The sequence below is a fragment of the Amblyomma americanum genome, chromosome 7, assembly GCF_052857255.1.
Source record: "Amblyomma americanum isolate KBUSLIRL-KWMA chromosome 7, ASM5285725v1, whole genome shotgun sequence".
NCBI classification, from domain to species: Eukaryota; Metazoa; Arthropoda; class Arachnida; order Ixodida; family Ixodidae; genus Amblyomma; species Amblyomma americanum.
In genome coordinates, this window is record NC_135503.1 from 2,943,259 (window position 1) to 2,962,841 (window position 19,583).

The following is a 19,583-nucleotide window of genomic DNA, read 5'->3' on the forward strand; positions in this document are numbered from 1 at the left end:
CAGAGGTACTAGAATACGACGAGCTAAAGGGGTCGAATGTGTTAAACATTCAGGTAAAGCATGCGAAGTGCTTGTGCGCTAGCAGTTAAAAGGGTGACGTAGTGGCCGATTAAAATCAAGCTTCTCCTCAGCGCGCAGCGCCAAGTGGGGGGCGCTTGATTACGTCATTGACGGTGAAGGTACATTTCCAACGCTTGCTTCGAAGGAAGAAAACCAACGCCACCGAAGGCAAAGCCCGCCGAGCGTTGCTTGGACGCATCCAACGACGCACGGCAGCGGAAATGTGAAATCTTACCGCCCGTGACGTCACACAGAGCTTCTCTGCATACCTTCGGTGCTGTCAGGAGAAACCTAAAATCTAAATGTGGATTGCGGCATCGTTTTTAATGCTAGCGCAAACGAAAAATTGGCATGCTTTGCACACAGTCAATACAAATTTGAATCCTTGAATATCGCGGAATTCGCAAGAAGTGGTGCAGTTGCCCTTTAAAGGATGCTGGCAATTTTTGTGCGGCGTGCACTCTTACGAAGGAAGGTGAACAGCCCCTACGAAAAGCTGCCGACGACCTCTCTCAATATGCACTTGAATTTCGGCACCCAAACTATAGTTATGATACTCAGAGATGCCTTTCATGGCATTCCTGCACCTCTTTGCAGATTAGCCACAGTTGCTATGTCTGCGTGATGCCTACGCTGATAATTGTTTGGAATATCTCTGAAAAAGAAAGAAAGCGCCTAGTGGCTCAAACTTTCAGCACTCGCACTATGATAGCATGTACCACGTAATTATGCCAGAAGAACACAACCAGATTAAAGGTTCGTTGGAAAGAGTCATACGAACCTACTGGTATGATTCAACACAGAAGATACCGCGGCCGCGCGCCTTATACCTGTCGCCATAGCAAAGGGACACAACACAGATAAATTAGGAACAATGGCAGAACAGAAGCGTGTCGTCGTACATTTCCCAAGTGCAACAGCAGCAGCCTTTATTTTTTTCAGCGCGAACATCACGCGCACGTCGATTTTAAGTTGTTGTTCTAAAATTCATTTTTACGTCATCGCGTGCCCGTGAGCATGTCAAAGTTCGAAATATGCCGTGCTGTCTAATACGGCCGTTAGTAACCACTTGCACAGGTCACGGTTCCAGCGAATCTTGCTGTAATAACACAGGTGAGCACACTGGCCATGCTTTCTTTCTGTGATGTTATCCGATGCGTAGTCAAATAATGGTGCATCTACAGTTGGATGCTCAATTTGCTCAACGCTTGGAACCTTTCATGCGCTGACTTCATCGAGAGCATGGATTATGGTTTGCTTCTATTTATCTACATGCTCTTAGAGTACTGCCGTGTGCCGGAAATTTGCAAAGCCGATGATGAGACAAACAAAAAAATGCGCTCCCCTGGGAAAGGGGCTGCATCCGCATGTGGGCGTTAAGTAAGCGTAGCTTCTCGCTGGGCCTGTTTACTTCACCGTGCGCTTTTTGCACAACAGTGCTGACGAAAGGGGAGAGAAGTAAGAAAGAGCAGAGGCAAGGAAGCAGGAACCGACCAACGACGCGCCGAAAGAAGCACAAAATACCCTCCCTACCACCCGTCCGCCTATCAATAATAATAATCGCGGCCGAGAATGCTCCCGCTGCAACCGGCGGCCAGCCAATACGGGGGAGGCCACAACAGGTATGCTCGGCTCGAGGTGGAGGGGAGGGAGGCCTCACCACGCGAGCCAGTCCTGCTGATGCCGCGGCCCGACTGAGAATCGGGCAGCCGACCAAAGCAAGCAACGAAGAAATACGGCAGTAGCAACGGCGGTAGGCAGCTAGGTCCTCCTCCTCCTCCTCTGTCGTGTCACGTGACGTCACGTGGTGACGCTTTGCCCTCTCGCTCCGGCGAGAAGGCGAACCAGGGCCAGCTTGGGCAGGCCGACGTGAAAGCTGCTGCGCTGCCGCCGAGAGCTGCTCGCGCCGGCCCCCGACGCCAATCAACGAGACTGCTTCGCGGAGACGCTTCTTCTGCTGGCTTCCTCTGCGCCCCGTCTCGAGGAATTGTGAGACCAAGGCGCCGTTGCTGTCTCGCCTTGACGCGATCGTGACGGTATGCACTTGGTCGGTGCTTACTTGCGGGAGGTTGCGCCTATGTAGCCCGAGGAACAGGCGATTTCTCAACGCCGACAGTGGAGCACTGAAAGGCGAAGGGACTGTCAGCTGTCGTTGACTTCGGGAAGCAAGCCGTGTGTGTGTGTGTGTGTGCGCCGAGTGCCGACTGTCCGTTCGGCAGCTTGATTGGATACGTGCTGTGGTTCGGTCGGTTTTGCCGCTTTTCCCGGATACGCACAAACGTTCACCGGACCTCGTTCGTTGCTGAGATGGGCGCCACGCCTTGGAGTACTCAGCAGTCACCCTCTCCAAATGTCGGTGAGTTCACTCGCGGACGCTTGAGTACCGTGCTGAACAACAACAGCCTCACTGCGATGTCATGCTTTCTTTTTTTGCACTTGTGTTGTTTTCAAGACCGCTCTTTGTTTTTAACGTTAACAGCAAATTCGTACTGCACAACAGCTGTTCGATACATTCTGCAGCCTGTGCAAAATTTTGATCCTCAAAGTTGTTCGCTTTTGGAGTGTTTTGCGCAGAGGTAAATTTACTGCGTGATTTTCACTTGCATTGCGTCTCATGGGGAACAGAATTTCATTTCGCGAACTTCCAAGTACGTTCCAGGAACTTCCAAGAAAATTGTTTCCATTCTCTAGGAAAAACAAAGTCCGTTTTTGACATTTCGGTACTGAGCGTTCTGACGTCGGAAAAATGCTCCGCTGTCGTGCGAGCATTGCAGTGTCCCATTTCATAGCAGCCCGCGTTTGGAATGAGGTTTGATGCCGCCGTTCAGCGAGCAGTACAATGACAATGGAACGGAACTGCTGCTAAGTGGCTATAGCATTGTTTATGCTGTACAGTGGCAGATCCTGCATGGTTTACTTTACTGCGATGTGGCATGCTAAGGCACCCAGGTAAAAATACTCCCCAAGCGAAGGGCTGTACTCTAAATTTAGCTGCAGGTGCCGACACTCACATGCCATGAACGAAACTCGCTGGACAAAGACCTATTTTGCAGTAATCAAATAGTTTCAGCGCAAAAGGCAAAAGCAGAGGACGCACATAGTCAGGACTGATGTCTGCGCTTTCTCGGTGCCTGGTTTTTGCGCTGAATATATTCAAGCTGTGATTGCTACGTGAGGAATGGAAAATCTCAATATCAATATCGGTGGACATGTGAATTAGCAGAAGAAGCGGCGTAGTGAAAGACAGCGGATTAGTTCGTACCGGAACGAAACATCGCGGCTAGCCCAACGTGGCTGGCTCTGACCTTGCATTCTGCAGTGGCGCTTCCGAATCTGATAGTCTGATGCTAGCAAGCGAAGTTCAGGCTACTGGTGAGTCTCTTCTTTAACCGACGAAACATAGCTCGTCTTTTTTCCCGTGTTGGAGTGGGCCACTGCGAATTCACTTGTTCGCATCTTGGGAGAGTGAGAGGTCGTCTCCTCTGCGGTCAGTGTTCTTCGACCCAAGGAGGACGCATTCGCAGTGCTGCTCCTCTGACAAATTCGGCGACAAGTGCGTGTCACATCATCCTTCGCACTCCTGGAGTAGTCAGCCATGCCTATCCTCTGTCTTCTATTAAGGCACAAAAGTATGGTGCGGGCTAGTTATTAAGATGTACTGCCTGGCTGTCGATACACTGCGTTCTTGTTTACTGAATGAACAACGCGCAGACATGCCCAGTTGATACGCAGCAATTAGCGACGCGAGTTGTCATATTTGCGTTTTATTTTGTTTAGGTCGTGGCGGCTAAATTGGAAAGTTACACTTGTAAATTCAAAACCGGTTGGCAGTGTGCCACGAGGGCAAAATGCCTTACGTTGAGATAAACGTTCGACACTCGATAGCCGCTGTATGCTGAGCACTGCTCGAGTAAAACTCGTGGACATCTGTTGGCCGCCGACGGGAAGTGCGATGCCTGTCTTCCTTGCTTTCATCTTGTTCCTTATTCATTTACCTGTTATTCCTTTGCGTCACTCTTTCCAGTAAAGCTCGTCTTTCTCACTGATAGTTTCGCATTACTTATGTATAATTTCGTCGAATTATACTACCTGTACTCGCTCCTGTATGATCACAATACAGCCACGCTAATTTTTGTTGCAATTTTGCACTCTCTGCGATCCGTTTATCAACGAGCGAGACTACATTCTCTCTCGACCGTGCACTATTCTCGCGTTGGCTGTCGCTCGTTCACTGCGAGAGTGACCTTGCCATTTTACAAGCGACTGGCCAAGGAGCAATAAGCACGCGGCTGTCTCGCGATTTCAGAAGAGTGCGGCACTATCGCCGCACGTGCGAACAGCCGGAGGAGCGGCGGACCCGTTGACTGCTTCGATGGCGGCGGCGGCGACGACGTGGCCACGGAACTCGTGCACAGGCCGGCAAGTCGTTCCCGCCGCACGAAACGGGACGAAAGCGGCCCCGTCCTGGAGCGAGAAAAGAAAGCCGGGAGGGCACACGTGCGGGGATCCCGCAGGAATACCGAATGAGGTCCCGGAAAATGATGGCCCCCTCGCGGCGCACGGTGTCGCTGTTCTCGCGAAGCGACGGCGGTCCTCGTCGGCCGCCTCTCCGCTGGTTGTTCCCGGCTGGTGAGGAGAGCCTGCGGAAGTGGGCGAAAGCGCGGCGCCGAGATCTCGTGGTAACAAGTAGCGCAGTACGGGTAGAGAAAGCGTGGGGCGCCACTTGCAGCCAAGTGACGCACTTTGCGAACATTCTGGTATTTGTATGTGGCTTGCGTAGCCACCTGCACACGCTCTATGACAGACTCATTCCCGGTCGCCGCTGCCAGTATTCAGTAGCGCGTCCTTGGGCTCAACGTCCGAACGCTACCGCGGCGAGTGCGAACCATTGAGGGAAATATGGCAGACATATTTTCCCATTGAAAAACTGTCGCTTTAAAAAATTAGCTGCGTTTCAACGACTGCTGAACCTGGTTTGAGAGCGAAAGCTGTGCTGTATCGGGCAAGTGGGCGCGGCTTGGCGTCTGTACCGTTGAGTGCGTTCCGCACACTGGATAGCCAGCGAGCCCACCCTGCCATCCTGGCAGGTGGCAGGCAGTTAATTGTTCATCGCGAAAGGTTGGTCACCCAATCAACGCTGCGGCCTATTGCTGCAGTGCCACATGTCTGCCACGCCACCTCCACGTACCTCAAAGCGCGATTGAGGCGTGTACTGACTCGGGGAGTCAGTTAGGCGCCAGTCGTTTCCTCAAAATCATCAGTCAGCATAGTCAACGCCAACGTCAATCGACGCCGATGGACTATAGAAACAAGAGGCGAGCGCTCGGTTTCGGCTTCGGTGGCGACTGAATGACGTCATAGCTGTCACGTGGTTCAAGGTCGGTTCAAGGCAAAACGCGCACACGGAGCGTTCGTTGGGTGACCAACCTCTCGCGATCAACCATTAACCGCCTCCTGCATGCAGCGTGGCAGGGTGGGCGCGTTGCCGATAAAGTGTCTATCGTCTCTTCCTGTCCCCTCAACTCTTTCATTTCATTTCTTCATTCTGCCTGCTATCCTCTATTTCCGCTGCCCCAGCTCAGGTGCTTCAGTATCAATGGGAGATTCCCGGGCTAGCAAAAATCTTTTCCTTCCTTTTTGGTATTATTTTAAGTAAACCACTTACTACTACTATCCAGTGTGCGGAACGCACTCAACGTTACAGACGCCAAGCCGCGTCTGCTTGCCCGATTGAACGTCATTCTCCGGCCCATCCGGCGACTGCTTTACCTAGCGTAGTGAAGTTTTTCGCTTCAAAACTCTATACTGCAGTGCTCTTACAAGGCCGTGGTGTGCTAAGGTTCGCCTTCTTCTTCACAGCATGTGAGCTCTGTAAGGGAGCGTGCAGTGCGCTGGAGTTGGCTACGCCACGCGGGCCATCGGTTCTCTGCGCGTGAGGAAAGGACGGTTTCATCAATGCCGTGGTCTCTGCCTCTCTTCGGAGGTCCCAAGTTTAAATTGAAACATTATCACTGCACGCTGGCGACCCCTGCATTTCGATGCAGGCTTGAATTGTCCGTCTCTTGAAACCTCCGGGGGACCAGTGGAATTGATCGCTGCGGGAAGTTGCACGCGCGTTTTGCGGAGCGCACTAGCCTAAATGCTAATGAAATGGGCGGAGCGCGACCGCTCCAGGCCTCGGAGCAGCAGCCGGCTTGGTATGAACGCACAGCGGTGTTCTACGCGAGTGCCGCTGAGTGAATCGGGCCTCGCGGCTTCCGGCTTGCCGCCGTTCCCTTGGAGTCTTCTTCCTTCATTTAATGCTATGCGAGAGAGACGGAACGCGGTGTCTGTTCTTTGCGCAGCAGACATGCGCTCGTAAACATTGGTTTTAACTGTGCTCCGCTCGCGAGAGCAAATAAGTGTTCGAGGAAGACGATAAAACCAGGAAGTGCGGAAAGAGCTCGCGGAGTCTCCAGAACCGCTCAACTCGAGCTCCTTCAAGGGCGGTACCTTTTCAAGCAGGGGTGCACCTCCCCTCTGAGGGTGTTCGGCGGACTCGGTTTCCGGATTCTACAGGCAGCGCCTGTTTTCGCACACCCGAAGCAGCGAGGAAATGGAGCTCACCACGCAACCTCACGCGTCGGCCACAGCATGCACTATACCAATCCTGGCGGAGGAGTCTGCACCGCCGCACTGGGCGCTGCATTTGTGGCGTCAGGTTTCCCCGGCTCAAGCCTCTGAAGCACCGTCAGTGTGGGGCAGTTCCAAGGCACATTCGAAGCAGCTTGGTGGAGAACCGTGGTGATAGGCGATGCCACTAAGATAAAGAGGAGGAGGAAAAACATTTATTAATAGCATAAATACTGGGTGAGTGCAGTAGGAGAACCCATTGGTCGCCGTCATTATCCGGCCCCTCTTGACATACGATTTCCGGTAGAGGGGACTGTGGCTATGAAGGGTTGCCTCCCAGCGCTCATATGTCGGATCGGGATTGCTGTCCAAGTCTGGGTTTTCTTGACATTCCCAAACTGTGTGAAAGAGTGTGTCAACTGCTCCACAGAAGGGGCAAGACGAATCGCATGTGTCTGGATTCCATTTACTCATCAAGTAGGGATTGGGCAGAGTATTAGTTTGTACTATATAGTCACCTGATTACGTGCTCTTCCAGTTTGCTAAGGGTTTTGTGAGGAAGAGGATATTTCCTTCTTATGATCTCATAGTGCTCCGTAATTTCTGCACAGCGTAGTAAGGGGGAGAGGTTAACTCTGTCAGCGAGAGGCTGCGTGCCAGATGTCGCAGGAGGAGAGCTTGAGCAGCTGTGTTGGCCATCTCATAGCCCGTCGTTGAGAGGTGCCCTGGTGTCCAGAAGATCTGGACATTCGAAGGATTAGATGTTTCCAAAACACAATAAAAAATCCACTCACCAAAAAATAACAGACACACGGGCGCTACGGGCTCCGTTCTCTGCCTTTCCTCCTCCTCATGCACTAGAATTGTGCGCATTTTCACCCTGAACCAACTTGCCCACTTAGTCGCATTTATTACATGCGAGTGACGGGCTAGACTAGCGCCTAAGCAGTCGACGACATGTGATAAAGTCGCTGCCTAAAATTTTCCAAGCATAGCTGTTTCCGTTTCACTGAATGTACCGCTGCGGAAATAGATATATAACTGAATAAGGATTAGGAAAGCTTAGAATAAAAGGCTCAAATCATCTACGAACGGTGAACAGCGAACCTTTTGTTTAAAAGCCACTACACAGTATAATATGCACCAGTGCTGTTGACTGTGCACGGTGCTGTGACCTTATTGTTTTGGATATGTGGTTTCCACTGTGACTCGAGCGTAGTGTTTAGTAAGCCCTTAAGTGACGTTTCCATCACCGCAGCGTCGCCAGCATAGACCAGTATCAAATTTGCCTTCTGCCATGAAGCCAACCCGCTGCGGTGGCTCAGTAGTTAGGACGCTCGGCTACTGATCCGGAACTCCCGGGTTCGAAGCCCACCGTGGCGGCCGCGTTTTTATGGAGGCAAAACGCTAAGGCGCCCGTGTGCTGTGCGATGTCAGTGCACGTTAAAGATCCCCAGGTAGTCCAGATTATTCCGGAGCCCTCCACTGCGGCACCTCTTTCTTCCTTTCTTCTTTCATTTCATCCTTTATCCCTTCCCTTACGGCGCGGTTCAGGTGTCTGCCGATATATGGGACAGATACTGCGCGATTTCCTTCCCCCCCCCCCCCCCCCAAAAAAAAAAAAAAAAGATGGGCAGTGGCTTAGCTCCGCTATGCCCGGATATATGTAGCGGGAGGTACGTTTCCCTGGCTGAGCTTGTTGTTCTGGTAATGCCAACCACAAAGTGTCATACATTGGATTACTCACTGCTGTCAAGTCGTTTCGGTGCCACAGTCTGTCGCACACACTACAAATGTGTTCGAACGAATTGCTCACAAAGTCTGCTTCAAATGTCCGGGTCGCAGATGCACTTTCGAAAACTCGAATGGTGTGATCAGTCGCACGACGGGCCTTCACATCCGCTTCGGTTGGTTCCCGTTGACTGACGCCTTCCATAATCCCCATATCGGCGGCTATGCGGGGTCTATTACGCTCGGCAGTCTGGCGTCTCCGTCTGGCAAGGCGTTCCTCTCTCTGTTCGGGCGTCTCCGCTGCTCTCTTCGCCTTCTGACGCTCATTCTCTGTTTGTTGAGCCGCCAACTGCCAGGCGAAAACCTCAGGATCGGAAGAGTTAATCTTCTCTTGTCCCTACCGCCATTTAGCAGCGACTGGACTCTCCTTCTGTGCATCCATATCAAGCGTTGCGATACAGCCGCCGAGAACATCTCCGCCTTTTATACGCAATGCTGCGCATGCGACGACGCGCGGATCGGGTGATAGAGCTGCGTGCGGCGAGGCGGTGGTGACGAACGCGGCGCAGCTCTGGAGTCTCTCTGATTACGATAGTATCGGCGCATGCGCACAACTGCTCATCCGCGTGACGTCACATTCACCTTCGACGGTGCAGTGGGTGCGCGGCGGCGGCGACGAAGCGCGCGACGCACCCACTGCTCCTCTCCTGTTGCCATAGTAACGGCGCATGCGCACAACTGTCCTCTCACATGTACCGCGAAATGCTCGACTGGTAGCCAAGTGTATCTCCCGCTACAAAACCAATTATTATTATTATTATTATTATTATTATTATTATTATTATTATTATTATTATTATTATTATTATTATTATCTCTGAGGCCAGTACACGGAGGAAGGTTTATTTACAACGCATCATTTCACAATACACGGAACGTTTCCAAGGCCGATCAGAAGAAAATTCCCTGGACGTTTACCCCTCATGTATTGCGATATTGAACGCAGCTCTTCTCGTTGCGCGTTTAGCAACTGAATGTGCCTCACTCATTGCAAAAGGAGAACTGGGTGATTGTACGGTGCCACGCTTTTTCGTGGCGCTTATACTTCCAAGCCTGTCAGTTTTATGTCTGTTCGCTCTGCGTGCGCCATCAGCGAGGCCAAATTTTGATTTGCGCTCATGTGTCCGCTTCTGCATGGACCGCTCGTACCCTGCAGCTGAATTCCGACATCGGCGTCGCAGAGCCTCTGCTCGGGCGGCGCGTTTACCCTCCAGCCACGGCAAACACCTTCCGGTTACAACATCGCTCCGACGCCGCCGCAAATGCCTGTGACAACGCTTAACGAACTACGCTCTAGAAAAAAAGAAAATAGATAAAAACATTTTCCATAAAGACATATGCGTAATTGTACTTGAGCAAAGCGTAAAACTTGGCATCATACTCGTCAGCGACTGGCATGGATACATCTGTTGGCAGAGACACGACGTCGCGCCAACGTTGAGTGCGTTGTTGTAGCAGCGCGGCGTGTATGCACTTACAACGCACGAAGAAAAGAAGATAACGACAAGGACTAACGCGATTGAAAACAGGGCAGTGTGAGTAATGGCAAGGTAAACAGCGGGAACCTCAAATCCGGTTCACGACTCGAGGGAGTTTGTTGACTCTGGGAGCTGGGCCAGTGCGGAGGGCAGATTCGCTTTATGGACACTTTCACCGGGGTCCTCGACGTCGCTGCCTGGCCGGAGTGCTTTACAACCCTTCTTCGGCGCCACGCCTGCGCGCGCTTCGCATGGAGTTCGTTCGCCAGGCACTCACTGGACCGGGCTGCAAAGTGCTACACTTTTTACGATCCCGCCCAGAACACACAGTCGTTAACGTTTCGCACAATCATTGACTGAGAGCCGGGAAAGTGCTCGGGACCCCGTGAAAGACTCCTTGGGTCCGACGCTGAGACAGGCTGTTCCGGCATGCGGGGTCGGCTACGGGTAATTTCTGTTTTCCACGCGTGCTTGGCCTTGCCTGCCGTGCTGTCTGCGAAACCGGACCGGAGACATGTGCACGACTCAGAGGAGCGTTCTCACGCTGCACGACGGGCGCTAGGCAACAAAGAGGAAACTTGCAGGCGCTGCGGTTCTACCAATTGATTTTATTTACAAAGCGGAGCACATATATATAGAGCCACATCTATCTGGCCATGCGCAAGAAACTAAAGGTTCAAGTTCAGCGCATTTGTCCGTTTCGACCTTCTTGAAAGTGTGACAAACCAGCCTGCCCGACATCAAGTGTTATTGTGCACGCAGGCGCGTTCAGCAGCATCGTGCCAACAGCTGAGGTCACAGAAGAAGCACGGGAATGGCATTGTCATGAATGCGCACCACTTGCATACGCGGAATCAGGGGTGGGATGCTTAACAGGAAGCATATTTCTCTTCTTTGTTGCTGCGCCTCCTTCACTGTGGGCCTTGGGAAAAGCAGTGTCAGGCGAAGCAAGGATCGCGGCCTGGCTGCTCTGGCGATGTCTGCCAATCATCCGATCCTTCGCCCTTCGGCCAAGCAGCCCCGCTGTGCAAGCATCCCTGGCACCTGGGGCACCAAGAAACCGACAGGAAGTATTCACCTGACATCATTCATGTCCGCGGACGCCGCAGCATTTAACTCGTTGTGATCTGTACACAGCGAGTGTCTTTCGAGTCTCGTCGTAGATCATTTCTGTCCAGCCTGCAAAAGCACGCGTCTGAGTGGATACACCCGTGAACTGCGTGAAACAGAAAAGTGCGGACAGTTTGGAAATGCTCCACTTTGTGAAAACACCGACGCCGGGGTGGTGCAGGGCCACTGCCGCGCGTTGAATTCACCGATATCTAGGTCTGCCTCGTGAAAAGCTCAAGTTTTGTGGCAGACGCAAAAATGAAAGCGTAGAAATCTACGAATGCGTACAGTTCTTGACAAGCGGGCGAGCCCAAGAGCCGTGCGTGAGGGTGCCGTTTTTGTAGAGGTGAATAAATTGCGACATGTATTAAATGTGCCTTATTGTATTAAGCTCCCAGGATGTTGGTAGCTTGGCGTGCCAAAGCTACTGCTGGTTTTAGCCTTACGTGACCGCGATAAGGCTGGCGTTTTCTCTTGCAACACAAACGTGTCACCTACCATGTGATCAGCCCCACGTGTGTGTAAAGCCCGGCCGGTGTGAACATGTACAAAAAAGACATTTCTTCGCGTCCCCAATGTCCTACGTTTTTTGCGTAGAACCACACGGTCAGGGTGCTACTGTATAATTTCTTTAGACCGAAGGTCCAAGGCATTATGATCTTTGTGAAGTGTGGTGCTGTTGTTTGCAGCGATATCACGGCTGTGGAAAGCGTTCAACAAGTGGTCACAAGCAATACGTGTCACGGAGTCCTGCTCATGTCTTCCTTTTTTTCGAGACGATATGCTATATACGTTGGCGGCAACATCGTGAAGATTTGAGCGAAGAAATTCACAGGAGAGTTACCACCGTACTACGCGAGGCCACCGATAGCTGTTTGCGGTGGTGAATATATAATATTGTTGATTGATTATTGGTAATCATCATTTGCGCGTGACGCCAACGCTGTCACTCGTGACGTTACTGCGTTCGGGCCACTCACCATGGCGGGATTTCATGACGCATTGCAACGACGTCAATCGGGTGTCACTGCATGCTGAGCAATCCAACGCCACAGAACCGGGGAAATCTGACCTTACCAGTTGTCGCTGTAAAAGTGGCGTGCTCTGCGTAGCCAACGTTGGCGTAGTACACCATCTTGGCCAAACTTTACATCATCATCGAGTTAGCTACGCACACCTGTCATTGTCCCTGGCGCTAACTAACATTGTACCGTCCCCTCTAAGCCCCCTCGACCTTCGCAAGAAGCAGCAACGCAATGCTGCACTTTCTCCCACGAAGGCACGCTACACGATGTGTCGTGTCGCGTTTCACCAAACATGACGGATCGGTAAAGGAAGGGAGAAGAAGGAAAGCCAGCAGACGCGACAGACAGCACGTTGTATCCCGGGAACGAGGTTGCGGCATGCAAATTAATGCAGGAAGGAAAAAAAAAAGAACGAGCAGGATTGATGTTGAGCCGGCCGGCTGGTGCAGGGTAATTGCGGCTGCAGTCTTATCGATCTTGGGCAAAGTAAGCCCGGTTGCTCGCCCAGTCTTCTGCTCGTTCTTCATCGCCGCGTCCGCCTTCTTGGTCTGCCTTGCGTCGTCAGTCTTACCGAAAGTGCTGTAAAGGTCGAGAAGTACGGATTTTCCGCATTTGCAGGAGCGCCTGTACAGAGCTTGTCCCGGGTGGCTCCAAAAGCACCCTTCCTTGAGTTTCTGTTCGTTTCATTTGTGTCGGCGCTGTGCAAGTTGAGCAAACTCTTGCTACAGCGCTCGCTTGTCTTCTTCGTTGCTTTTGCTTTTGGCTCCGTCGCACGCAGTTCGCGCCGGGTAAGCGAACACGCCGGTGTTAGTAACTGCTTGCGCAATCGGTGGGAGGACTCGGCATCTCCAAAGACACGCATTGAAAGGCGCAGGTTAGTAGGACAGGCACAGCGGTCTGCCTGTCGCGCTTGCTTCCACACAGTGCCCGTGCACTTCGCAGCAACTGCGCCCAGGGTTGCGCGTCCTGTCTGCCTGCGCAGAAGAATAAAAGGATGCTCTATGCTGGGCAAGCCGGCGCGTGTCTTCTTCCCTGTCCGCGTTTGCGCCTTATGCACGCATCACACGCGTATACTTGCACTACACTTTTTAACGCCGTCATTTCAAGCTGCAGAGCTCGCTCGGGAAGCTCCCAAAAATGCCACCTTAATTAAATCACACACGCGCACAGCACTGTGTAGGTTACAACTGGAGTGGGGCGTCCAAGAAATACTGGACGCCCCACTCCAGTTGTAACCACACAGGGCTGTGCGCGTGTGTGATTTAATTCCTCTAAACTGAACTAATCACGCGCACAACCTGGACACATTACTTATTGTGTAAATAGTTTGTACATATTACTTCTCCCCCTGTCCTCTATTCCTGTCCCCTCACCTCTTTCATTTCATTTCTCCATTCTGCCTGCTGTCCTTTATTTCCGCTGCCCCAGCTCAGGTGCTTCAGTATCGATGGCAGATGCCGGGGCTAGCAAAAATCTTTTCCTTCCTTTTTACTATTATTTTTAATAAAACCACTACCACCACCTTCTGTTGGCGACTCGAAAAAGGAGAGAGAAAAGGAGGAGAGCAGCACTTACGCAGAGACGTGCTGCTCTGTCTCCGCGGCACACACCACCGGCGGCCGCAGGTTCGATTTCGAGAGTGATTGATGCGTTGCCAAGGCGGGGAAGGGGTCGCCAGAAGCGTGCAGCATTGTGAAGGCCGCGGGTGTGGCGGCACCTAAGCCGAGTCCGGCGCAGCCCGTGCAAACACGGTTGCCGAGGCGACTGACAACCATGCGTCCTTCCTGCACTCAAAAAATGTCTGCCACTCTCTCACGCCAAAGCTAAGTATTTGGTGCATCATTTTATTTATCTCTTTGATGTTGGGTTCCCGCAGTTGAGCTCCGCGATTGACTTGGCTGTCGTCTGATCACGTGTGCTGAGCTTACGTACGCTTGACGGGGCGCGTGCGGCCGGAAATGGCGCACCCGTGCTCCGACTGTGCACGCAAGCCGTGCTTGCGTTCGGCTCGGTTTCTTGCCTGTGGATAGGTGTGCGGTCGCTTGGAGCGCCACCAATCCCCTCTTACAAAGCATGCGAAGCAGTCGTGCGTTGCTCTGGTGTCTTTGGTGAATATCATCACCATCGGCCTCACTACGCCCACTGCAGGGGCAAAGGCCCTGTCCTTTGCTGCAGCTGCGCCAAACGCATCCCCGCATATTTCTTAACCTCATCCGCCCACCTAACTGGTCTTGCCTTCTATTGGAATGCACTCCGTTACCCTTAAGGTTATCTTAGCCTCGCATTGCATGCCCTGCCCAAGCCCATTTCTTCGTCTTCTCCAGAGCAGGTGTAGCTTTGAAACGCCAAGCTGCAAAAGTGCGCCAGCAACATTCCTGACGCCTTTCTGTTACGGAAACAAAACAAAAAGAAGAGAATGAACGGCAGGCGAGTCTCTGTGTCTACGGGGGAGTTTTGCGCGAAGGTGTTGTCTCGAAAGAAATCAAAAAGCTGCCAAAGGCTCCCTTGCGCCGACAACATAGAAATACTGCGTGCATAGCCGCTGTAGAGCGTAGGAGAAGGTGTCGCACATCAATGTCACGGTGACGCAAGAGGGTCGCGTCACCCGCTCCTGTCACGTGCGTCTGTTTTCTCTGTGGCTGCAGTTCCGTGCAGCGGTGCGGAGTCTGTAGTACGAAGACGCGTCTGCCCCCACGAGCGGCAACTTATGGCGATTTCCACTGGTCGTGCTGGAGCAGCTTTTCTTGCTCCGCGACGACGATTTCGAGTTCCGCTGGTCGACCTGGACCGACCGCGCGAATGGTCGTTTGGAGCAACTCAGTTCCATACGGAGCGCACTAGTAAGGTGTTTACATTTCTCCATGGGTGGCTACAATCTATCGGCTACAATCTCCAATCTACATCGGCTACAATCTAGCCACCTTAGCACTAGGTTGATCCGCCGACGAGCGGCGGATCTCACCGGAACTTGCAGTTGGCGATGTCGTCACTTCCGAAACACACTAGTGATTTTTGGTTATTTTTAGCGCGTGCAGGAATGTCAGCGGGGAACACCGAACGCTGTTTCGCGCGCGTATGTCGTCTTCGTCACCCGCTTCATAGCGGTTACAACTCTCAATTATGGCATCGTACGGAATAGCAATAGCTCTTGCGTTGTCTGATGAGAGCTCGTCGGAATCTGGGTCCGCGCACTCAGACAGCAGCAGCGACAACGAAAAAATACCTCTTCGAAGCATTTTTCAAGGAACACTTCGCGGAAGCCCCTGCGAAGGGCAATTTCCTCCTTTCGTAAGCACTCTGCAGACATGCGATATATATTCATTTATGAACTTACCTAGAGCATAACTGTGCTCCTCACTGCCTACTAGGTTCCCCAAAATGCGGTGCACCTCAGGCGTAACGTGAACAAAGCGACTGGTAGGTTCCATCGCTAAAGTGCCTGCTCACCTGCCTGCTCGCCGCCTCTCGTCGTCTGCTTAAGCGTATTTTGGCGCCAGAATTGCCAGACCTCAACTTCCGGAACCAGTGCTTCCGCTTGCGCGCTCTACATGTTCCGCTGGTCGACAACGGTCGCTGTGCTCCGAAGCGGTTTGGGGCGCTCTTTTGCGATTCGAGCGCCTCGCTTCGGATCCACCAGTGGAATTCGCCATTAGTCCAACGTGCAGGATGCCTTACGACGCCACTCGCGTTACGTGCGGTGCACAAGTGTTCCGAACAGTTGCACTGTCGCCGGTGAACAAGCACGCTCTAATACAGACCAAGGCAGAACGCGGAGCAACACGTGTGTCCAAGTGTGTTTTAAAGCGAAAGCTTTATTGGCCGCAAACTCGTGATTTCGCCGTGCCGGTACTCCACCGAAGCACGTGACGTCACAACGCGCTCATCGCCGCGGAAGGTTACTGTGCTTCGCGCGCTCGCCGCGCCATCTGGCATGACGTCACACCGCGCCGCTCGCCGACGCCGTTTGGTAAAGGTGCGCTCACACTAGCGGGAAGCTTCCCGCAGCGGCACAGCGTCAATGTCGTCGTTCATGTCGTCGTTCAGGACGGCTCTTTTACCGCACCGACTTGGCAGGCTGGGCCTCGTGCCGTAGTGCTCCTGAAAAACGAAAATTGATTTTTTTTTAGGAAAGGAAATGACGCAGTAACTGTCTCACGTATCGGCGGACACCCGAACCGCGCCGTACGGGAAGGGATAAAGGAGGGAGTGAAAGTAGAAAGGAATAAAGAGGTGCCGTAGTGGAGGGCTACGGAATAATTGTTGACCACCTGGGGATCTTTAACGTGCACTGACATCGCACAGCACACGGGCGCCTTTTGCGTTTCGCCTCCATCGAAACGCGGCCGCCATGGGTAGTACCCCTGGATGTTTTCTAATGTGAGGGAAAGACGCGTCCGACGACAAGGTCGCCAGCAGACACACTTGTTCTTCTTCTGGGCATGCAGACGCCAGTGCCGCGTTGGTAGGAAGGTTTCTTTTGTGCTGTCTTGAATGGCACACAAGCAGCTGAAGCCATCGTGCACAGGTCTCTGAAATGTCTGCTTGGTGAGAGGAAGCTGGAAGAGTTTCTTTTTTTAATACTGTAATTGGTTGAGACACTTGGCTTCGTTTAAGAATTAAACAACGTAAGAAATTTCGACGAATGAATTTTCTCCCAAGAGTAAGTAAGCTAGAGCGGAATGGGATGTGTTCATGGTAAAATTGGGGTGAATGCTTCTCCCTTGGTTTGTGTAGTTTTGTGCATGAAAAAAACAAAACATGTGGTTTGTGTAGACCACTTCACATAGTTCACGTCTTTCGGTTTATCAGGTTTCGCAAAAATGAAGCTATGTTTTAAATGAGTGTGTCCGATACGGAGGCAACATAAAGTTACTTCGATTATCCATTCTTGATGACTGCACGATTTCCATTCCTCGATGATCGGCCTGTTGTTTATTTCGTCATCCCACGAAGCCTGCCATTTCACTCTCAGTTTTCCCAGCACAAATGTAATGAATTCTTCAGATGCCGCTGGTGTGGATGTAGGTCTCACTGCAGCCACATGTCTTCTGGCGCAGCCACTTTCTGACTGCGACAGAACGTGGACCGGTTTCTCTGTGCAGCCCTGCAGACATTTGCTTTTTACATTCTTCCGGACGCCGACTAAGGCATCAAAATCCGTAATCAACGAAAAAAAAATGTTTACTGGAAGTCAACAAGAAACTGGGTAGTCACTATACGAAAGACTACGGCAACAAAAGCATCGGTTTAAACGTAGTCTGACATAATGATGGAAACTTAAGGCACCGGGCCAATGAACACGCACGCCTGCCGGTTTACATGTCAGTTGGAAAGGAGTCCACTTTAAAGCCGGCGTCTGCAGAGCGCCTGCTCAACGCTTGAGGGGAATTTAAGGAAATTGTTCGACGCCGGACTGCAGACCCGCCAGTACGCAAACGCAGCAGAGCCGTTCCTGACGATAGCGTTTCGCTAGAAGCACCCATATAAGTGCACACGCTCGCACCTTCGTCCGTAAAGCTTTCCAGAAGTTGTCATAAGAGCAACAAAGCGGGTGAAGAGGCTTCCACTCGATCGCGTCGTTGGATGGCAGCCTGGCTAATTGACGTGAGCGTTGCACACTGAGTAGATTGCCGCAGCGGATATAGTCGCCGTACTACTACGGCTGCTTTCTCCGTTACAAAAATTTCTTTAGACTGTCCATAGATTTTTGTCAATAAAGCACATCGATTTTCCGTAGAAAAATCATATATGGGCTAGTCCGTAGGCGATGCATATCCTGTAGACAGTCTATAGACAATCGATAGATTTATTGCGATACACTAGTGGTAGATTTTTATCTATAGGCGATGAATAGACACAAGGAAATATCTACAGGAAGGCAAACGAGTCTACAAGAAGTCTATAGACGCATTGTAAACCATTTTTATAAGGAATGCAGAAATCAAGTCTGTTGGCAGCATACCGCCAGCACCAAGCTGCGACTCGTTGAGCGGTATACCTCTTCACCTCTTGACGACCATCACCTTTTCCATTATCAGTTTAATTTCCGAACGAACTACATGAAATGCACACTTTTTCCCATTTCTGAGTGAAGTGAGTTGCTGACTGGTGTGCTATTAGACAGAGACTGCTTTGTACGGATAATCAATGAATATTAGGAACACCCTTGCATGAGACTAATCTATTTATGGTGAAAGTGCTCTGTTGTTCATGCTTTCTTGTTTTGTTTCGGTCTGACTCACATAAGCTGCCGTTTCATTGTTGCTGCTGTTCGATTATCCTTTATTGTTGCTCGTAGACATGCGTCATCAGTTCGTAATTTGTGCCGACTCCACTGCTATAACGCTGCGGTGCTGTTTTCTAATTAAAATAAATGCAAGACTTATGGTCATTCGAGGAAAGGCTAAAAGAATCCGAGAATTAAGATTTTTCGTCGAGCGAAAAGCATCAGACTGCAGTCGTGCGACTCTCGTGCCAGGGCAAGAGGGACGACCAGGCCGCACCGACCGACGGGCGAGGGCAGACGCAATCCCCGTCGTCCGCGCCAGGGCGCTGCTGCCGCCGGAGACGGCGCATTCCTCACGTCAGCCCCCTCGGCAGACCGCAATCAAGGTGCTGCCCTCTCCCCCGCGATGGGCGCAATCAAAACCGGCGCTGTCGGGCGCCGCCGATCGAAAGAGTCCGCGCCGCCGGCGAGACATAAAAGAGCGGCGAGGCCCAAACTGCGTGTCTCGCTGCGCAGACCGTGGCAGCCCTGCCGGCGACGGACCACGTGACGCACAAGGACGGCTCGTGAGAGGCCGGCACTGCGGGGATGGGCACTTGCGCTGAACACTGCACGACGCGACAGGCCGGCCGTCACTAACTGTATCGGCGACTACGCGAGCCAGATTAGCTGCCGCCAGCTGCAGCTTCTGAGGTGCTACACGATTTAGTTCGGTGGGGCACTGGCCGCCGCAGGCTTTTTCCGGGCCGAGTCCACGATGGCTGCGTCAGCCGAACACGGGCACCTAAGGACGCGCCTGAGTTGCCCGGTCGGACGCATCGATGAGGTCACGCCGCGGCTGGGCGAGCGTTTGTTCGCCAAAGCACGCGTGAAGCTCCTCTTCTGTGCATGGAGCAGGAAAAGAAAACTAGACTAGACCTACCAAAAACGGACCATTCCCACGATGAAACAGCGTGGATGTTTATTGAAGGGGAACCCGGCGTCTTGTGACAAGGGTCTCATCGGTGTACGCAGTCTTACAATGCAGATAAGAGTCAGCAGCTGATAACAGCCAAATGCCAACATGTTCATTGTTATCTGTGTTTAAACAGCGGCCGAAGTGGTACAGAGGATACAATCCCTGACTGCCACCGTGCAATGTTCTCACTGCCTCCACTCAAGGCTAAATGGTTTTTAATTTGTAATGCTTTCGATGCAATATACCCAAAAAGCGGTTCTAAAGGCCAGAATGCGTAAGAATAAGTAGCACCGCAAATAGACACGCACCAACATAAGACAACA

General features: G+C 52.0%; 1 protein-coding gene and 1 long non-coding RNA gene across 9 annotated transcripts in view; one reads left to right on the plus strand and one right to left on the minus strand.

The window, feature by feature from the left end:
- The window catches only part of LOC144098283 (uncharacterized), an 854,931-nt gene that overhangs the window by 177,214 nt on the left and 658,134 nt on the right, over positions 1-19,583 (minus strand). The window contains exon 4 of one of the 7 annotated variants that reach the window (XR_013307166.1): positions 15,460-16,174. The exons of 5 other annotated variants lie outside the window; for them this stretch is intronic. This is a non-coding gene — a long non-coding RNA (uncharacterized LOC144098283). Of the gene's footprint in view, positions 1-15,459; positions 16,175-19,583 lie in introns of those variants that run through there. One more of the 7 variants, XR_013307167.1, reaches the window with a different exon arrangement.
- Positions 1-19,583, plus strand: part of LOC144098279 (uncharacterized) — a 152,313-nt gene that overhangs the window by 101,609 nt on the left and 31,121 nt on the right. The window contains exon 1 of one of the 2 annotated variants that reach the window (XM_077630791.1): positions 1,682-2,416. The exons of the other annotated variant lie outside the window; for it this stretch is intronic. Within the exon in view, the coding sequence (XP_077486917.1) occupies positions 2,411-2,416 (6 nt within the window). The 5' untranslated portion in view covers positions 1,682-2,410. Of the gene's footprint in view, positions 1-1,681; positions 2,417-19,583 lie in introns of those variants that run through there. 2 annotated transcript variants of the gene reach the window in all.